Source organism: Priapulus caudatus, unplaced genomic scaffold (assembly GCF_000485595.1).
Source record: "Priapulus caudatus unplaced genomic scaffold, Priapulus_caudatus-5.0.1 Scaffold138, whole genome shotgun sequence".
NCBI classification, from domain to species: domain Eukaryota; kingdom Metazoa; phylum Priapulida; class Priapulimorpha; order Priapulimorphida; family Priapulidae; genus Priapulus; species Priapulus caudatus.
In genome coordinates this window covers 445271-451817 of record NW_014577199.1, presented here as the reverse complement: position 1 = coordinate 451817, position 6547 = coordinate 445271, and the positions used below count along the sequence as shown (strand labels likewise).

General features: G+C 45.9%; 1 protein-coding gene across 1 annotated transcript; it reads right to left on the bottom strand.

The window, feature by feature from the left end:
* Positions 1–2029: 2029 nt before the first annotated feature.
* LOC106806041 (uncharacterized protein K02A2.6-like) lies at positions 2030–5416 on the bottom strand. Its single transcript, XM_014807883.1, has one exon. The coding sequence runs from the start codon at positions 5414–5416 to the stop codon at positions 2030–2032; it is 3387 nt and encodes a 1128-aa protein (XP_014663369.1).
* Between the last annotated feature and the right edge of the window lie 1131 nt (positions 5417–6547).

The following is a 6547-nucleotide window of genomic DNA, read 5'->3' as shown; positions in this document are numbered from 1 at the left end:
CTTGTTTCTTCACTCTCTCTCTCTTTCTGTCTCTCTCTCTCTCTCTCTCTATATATATATATATTCAAATACGACCGTAACAGTGATGAGGATGAGATCTATTAATGAAGCAACCCACGGCTACAAAAGCGCCTATTTATCCACCTTTACACTTTCTTACATCAAGCTGTGATTTAAAAGAAGATTTTAATTATTGATATAAGGAGCGTATTTGTCATTATACGCTCCTGATATATATATATATATATATATATATATATATATAATTCAATAACTATAATACTAATATTGTGCGTCTATAACATCGGTGAAACAGTCTGCTCTAGTTAGAATGTGTATATTTTTTTTACGTGACATATGTTGACTATAGGTATAGGTTTAGTATTATACTTAAAGTACGTACCGATCAATGTTTAATTAGCAGGAAAAAAAGCCAGACGCTTTAATATGCGAGGAGTTGTGTGCGCGCCGACGATAGGGCGCGGCGAGGTGATGCGTGCGGCTCCATGTTAGAAAGTTGGCGGGGGAGGGGGAGGGAGGAGAAGGGGGCAAACCTTCCTAATTACCGACAAAGATCCGCAGTCAGTCGAGACAAGCGAAGATCGAATGCACCGCGTCTCTGATGTAATTACTAGAGTAGAAAGTGATCCTAGGCAGAATAGGTCCTTTGTCCGTAACACTTAAAGAAGACACGCATGCCGAAAACCGCGAAATGCAAATGCACGCGATGTTTGCCACCACCGATTCCTAGTACACGTTCGCGTTGCTCCAAGATACGTATCAAAACATCAGGTTTTGCGAAATTTGATTTCCCCGAAGAACGGAATGAGGCTTACCCAATTATCTACGTGTACGCTCGAGTGGTTGAGTTACGTGTTTAAGCAGCTGGAGGGAAAAAGCGAATATTGGATTAACATCAGATAACATCCCTTTATTTCCAAATCATAAGTATATACAACATTTATACATTCACCTATTCAGAAGAACGATACCTAACACACATGTGAAACTTTTCATAGAAATGCCGATTACATGGTGTGTTATATATGAGAATGTATGTATATATCCCCTACCCACAAAACACAAATACGCAGCAATGATGTATCGCAGCATTCATTAAGCTAAGAATGCCACTTGTTTCATTGTGAACACGTCATCACTCACTATCGTAGACGGTCTGGATAATTAACGGGGCCCCCCCCGCAGCGCGTTTCACTAACGCTTCGCTATGCTCTCGCTATAAATGTAGCGAACAACTTTGCGTCAGCTGGCGGCAACTACAAACACGTGGCACAGTTGTTGATAGGTTACGCTCTGCCATATGCCTTATCACAGATGTATACCTGTTATGTGTATCTCATCACCGGTAAACTGCGAACACTGATTATGATTTGGTAGCCATATTTCAAGTTCTTTATTTCTCATATCACTCCGCCGCCGCAGCCTCATCACCTATCCATATAGTACTACCACATCTCCCTCACAACGGTAAGAAATTAGCAATATCATAAACATTTATCATATAATATGTAGACCTACATGTAACAAGTATTCAACCTTAACTACACCAACGTCTATTTAAGTTTACGTCAACATATATTCTCAGCGATAACGGGCTGGTATTTGACTGACACGTCCAGAACGTGTTCGATATACTTCTGTTTCATTACCCGCTGCGTGATCTGGCACCTTGTCTTGCTCCCTTCGTTCTGTACTCTCTGTTTTATTTGGTTCTGCCAGGAAAGGCATCTGCGGGATATGTCTCTCAAATGTACTCTATTCCTCCTAAGCTGGGTGCCATTTGGTGTGGTGACAACATAAGACCGTGCCTGGGGTTCGTCATACACTTTAGTTATCTGTGCTGGAATCCATGTGTGGGATTCTTTGTCGAGAAATCGAACGTTTTGTCCTATGAGGAGTAATCGGAGTTCTTGCTTGTTTCTAGCCGCATCATAACTCCTCCTCATTCGTTCCCTACGTTGCTCCAGGAGTTTCTGGTTCCGTTGTCCCTTGTACGTTGTGTTGGATTCTAGGTTAGCTGGGAGTCGCGTTCGGACCTGCCGACCAAACAACATTTCGCTGGGGAGGGGAGATGGGCGTCTATTGGAGTGCTTCTCAGATTCAGTAGAGCAGCTGCTGAGCTTTCCCCTGTTGCCTGTGTCTTTCTTATGATTCCTTTTACTGTTTGGACCATTCTCTCCACCAGACCATTCGACTGGGGGTATCGCGGTGAGGAAGTAGTGTGCGTTATTCCCCATTCTTTGCACATCTGCTGAAACGCTGCACCAACAAACTGTGGGCCATTGTCTGACATCACCTCTGTGGGAGATCCCAGAAGGCTGAATATTCCAGTTATTGCATTAGCCACACCTGCGCTGGTCGTCGAAGCCAATCGGTGGACAACTGGAAATTTTGAATGGTAATAGACCATTATAAGGTATTGTACCCTGTCCAACTCAAACAGATCTATACCAATTTTGGTCCATGGCGTAATGGGGATTTCATGAGGGAGAAGTGGTTCCCTTCTCTGCTGAGGTATATGCTCTTGGCACTGTTTGCATTTCCTGACAAGCTCATCAATGTTACGATTGATGTTTGGCCAGTAAACCGACTGGCGTGCAAGAAGCCTCATCTTCTCGATGCCTTGATGCCCGCTATGCAGTTGCTGCAGAATGTCCGTCCTCATGGATTGAGGCACAATCACTTGTCTGCCCTTGAAGATAACCCCATTTGACATGCCTAGTTCATCACGAAACGGCCAGTAAGGGCGTAATTCGTTTGGCAGCTCCTGAATGGTTGCGGGCCAACCAGTGTGAGTGAATTCTTTCACTTTCTGCAGCACAGGATCTTGGGTGGTCTCTTTCTGTAGAGCTTGTTGCTTGAGGATCCCAAAGTGGAGCAAATCAATGCCCAACGTGTCCTCAACTTCATCCAGTAGTACCCCTTCTACATGGACATCAAGTGGGACATCTTCTGTGCGCAGTGGATTAGGCAATCTGCTGAGCGTATCAGAAATGATCATCTCTGTTCCTGGGCGGTGTTCAATGGTGAAGTTGTACCCTTGGATCTTTACGAGAAGCCTTTGTAGTCGGGGCGGGGCACTCGTGAGTGGCTTGGCGCATATTGTCACAAGGGGTTTGTGGTCAGTCAGCACCTTGAAGTCTCTTCCAAATAGGTAAGTATGGAATCTAGTAATCCCGAAGACGAGTCCCAGCGTCTCCCTCTCAATATTGGAGTATTGAGCTTGGCAAGGCGAGAGACTTTTTGAGGCATATGCCACAGGCTTTCCTTGCTGTAATAGGCATGCTCCCAACCCTTTTGATGAGGCGTCTACCTCAAGGGTGACAGGTGTCTCAGGATCATAGTACTTCAGCGAGCTGTCTTGCTGACCTGCTTTCCTTAGTTGGCAGTACGCTTCCTGGTGGTCTTCTTGCCACAGGTACGGAACACCTTTCTTTAATAGATCTCGCAAGATAGCGACCTGATCTGCATACTTAGGGATGTAGGGAGACAAGAAGTTCATCATGCCCAGGAACCTCTGGAGATCCTCCTTGTCCTGTGGGGTGGGTATTGCGTGGATGTCTTCAACTTTGCAGGGATCTGGACTAATTCCAACTTCCGAGTAGATCGTTCCGAAGAAATTGATCGATTTTGCTTTCACCACGCATTTGCTGCTGTTGAACACTAGTCCCTCCTTTGCTGCTGTCTCAAACAGTTTCCATAGGTTGCGGTCATGCTCTGCTTCTGTACTACCCATCACGACGACATCATCTGCGATGCACACACAACCCGGGACTTGCCCTATTATATTATCCATTCTTTGTTGGAAGACATCCTGGCTTGTGGAAAGCCCAAAGGGTAGACGCAGAAAACAGTATCTGCCGAATGGAGAGCGAAACGTGGTCAGTTCTTGCGAGTCCTCACTAAGATGCACGGACCAATAGCCTGACTTGGCATCCAGCTTGGTGAAATACTTCCCGTTTACGAACTCTGGGTTAACTTCTTCCAGTGTCTGGATCTTGTGGGGGCATCGCTTGAGATTCTTATTCAAACGCTTTGGGTCTAGGCATACCCGAATGGATCCATCTTTCTTGATCGCTGTTGTGATGGAACTGCACCAGTCAGTGTGATGTGTGACCTTACGGATCACTCCTTGGTCCTCCATCTTATCGAGCTCTGCTTTTAGCTTGTCCTTAATGTGTATGCTGCACTTCCGGGGAGCATCGATGTGCGGCGTGGCATCATTCTTCAACAGAAGATTGGCCGGTTCCTTGAAATCACCTATCCGGTCGAACTGTTGGGGCCACCGTTCCACGAGATCTTTAACCGTCTGAATGCTTTGGACCTGGTCATGTATGTATTCTAGCGGCTTGTCATCCTTCGTCACTGTATGGATGGTGACGACACTGAGAGCCTTGCTGCCTGGTAGGCCTAGGATCGCAGGTCCAGCTACCTCAACCACAAAGAACTCCTGTCTGGTCCATGTGGAGTCTTTGTATAGGCACATGAGATCAATGGAACCGATGCAAGGGATGTTGGATCCATTGTACGCAGTAAGCTGTACTTGTCGTGGTCTCACAATAGAGCGCCATTGTCCCTTGGGGTACATTTCATGTATGATACGGAGGGGAAGTGTGTTGCCACCTGCCCCAGTATCTACTTTTACTTGCAGGCGATGTTTTCCAACCTTGGATGGACAGGCGATGCTCAGAACTGTGAAGGCTTCCGTACTTTCTCCTGCCGTGGTGTCCATGCTCGAAATCAATATGGAGCTGAACATTTGGGAGAAGCCCTCCTCTCCGTGGTCCGCAAGTAATTGGCCCTCTTCTACAGGCATGGCATCCACTCTCTCTTGTCTCGATCTACGCCTCCAGGAGGGGACAGGAGTCCTATCCGACTTTGATCTGCAGCACTTGGCCCAATGCCCCCTTCTTCCACAGTGCTTGCAGGTATCACGATATGCAGGGCACTGTCTGGGAGGATGGTGCAGTCCACAGAAACCGCATTGCTTGCAATCACTTGTCCTCGGTCGCCCTCCCTTGTTTGGCCCCTGCGGGTTCCTACGTATTGCGTCGATATTCGACACTGGTGAGAGGTTTGACAGACACTGTTTCCCAGCAGCAATAGCTTCATATTGCCTGCCTAGGCTAACCACGTCTGTAAGGGCATAGCCCGCCGGTTTCTGCAACAACTCGCGCTGCATGCCATCATAATGTGTGGATGCAATCACGAGTTCTACTATGCGTTCATTGAGCTCCTCTTTAGAAAAATCACACTGGCGGCTTTTGTCTCTGCAACGCGTTACAAATTCATCGATTGTCTCTTCAGGGTGTTGCCTGTATCTCATAAGCTCAAGTCGATGGATGCGGAAATTGATGTTGACTCTCAGCTGCTTGTCAAAGTAGTCCCAAATCATTTCCGGATCGTCTTGGTCTGTGTCACTCAGACCTGATGCGTTGAGGCGTCTCAAACCCTCTGTCCCTAGAGCAATCTTGATCTTCGTTGCTTTTTTTTTACCTCATTTGTAATGTCTAGGTTTTTTAGACACAGCTCCATACGCTGTCTAAAAAGAGAGAATCCGCTTGCCAGGTCTGGCATCTGCCAACTCATTTCCGGTAGGCGCGCCATGTTACGACTATCCTCGATTCTCAACTCAAGTAAACAAATGGCCTTTCCTAGAGACTGATGAAATTATCCAACCGTCTCAACACTAAAACCAAACAGTCGTCTCAGAAAAAAATCTCTCAAAGAATCCCACACATGGATTCCAGCACAGATAACTAAAGTGTGTGTCAAACCCCAGGCACGGTCTTATGTTGTCACCACACCAAATGGCACCCAGCTTAGGAGGAATAGAGTACATTTGAGAGACATCCCACCGCTGCCACCATGTTGTGGTATCTCATCACGGTAAACTGCGAACACTGATTATGATTTGGTAGCCATATTTCAAGTCCTTTATTTCTCATATCACTCCGCCGCCGCAGCCTCATCACCTATCCATATAGTACTACCACAATACCCAACACATATTATAAGCTTGATACAATAAAAAGTTTGCCATGCTTGTCACTATACACTCCGCTGCGTGCAGTTGTGCTCACTGCTAGCAGTTGTGCGGTGGTGCTCACATACGCTTGCACACTGCTTGCAGTTGTGATGTCGGCGATAAGAGTTACTCGAAATAAGTGCTAAGTGTTTTAGGTAAGTGCGTGCTAATCGCTGTGTCGCATGGGTGCTATATTCTTGGAGCTTGCTACGTGCTAACGCGTGTGTCACATCTGTCAATGCCCAGGCTCTCGTTCGACAACCGGTTTGCAAACAGAGGGGTGATACTCCATTAGGAGTGTTCCCAACCTTTATATATTATTATATGTTTGTTTGTGGATTAATGTCATTTAGGTTAGGGTTAGGGTTAGGGTTAGGATTATCAATCATTAATCATTAATCATTAATGATATTAAAGAGACTACACTTGCATGTAAATCTGTGGCATTGATAGCATGTAAAGACTCACAACACACATTACAATATATTATGAACTATT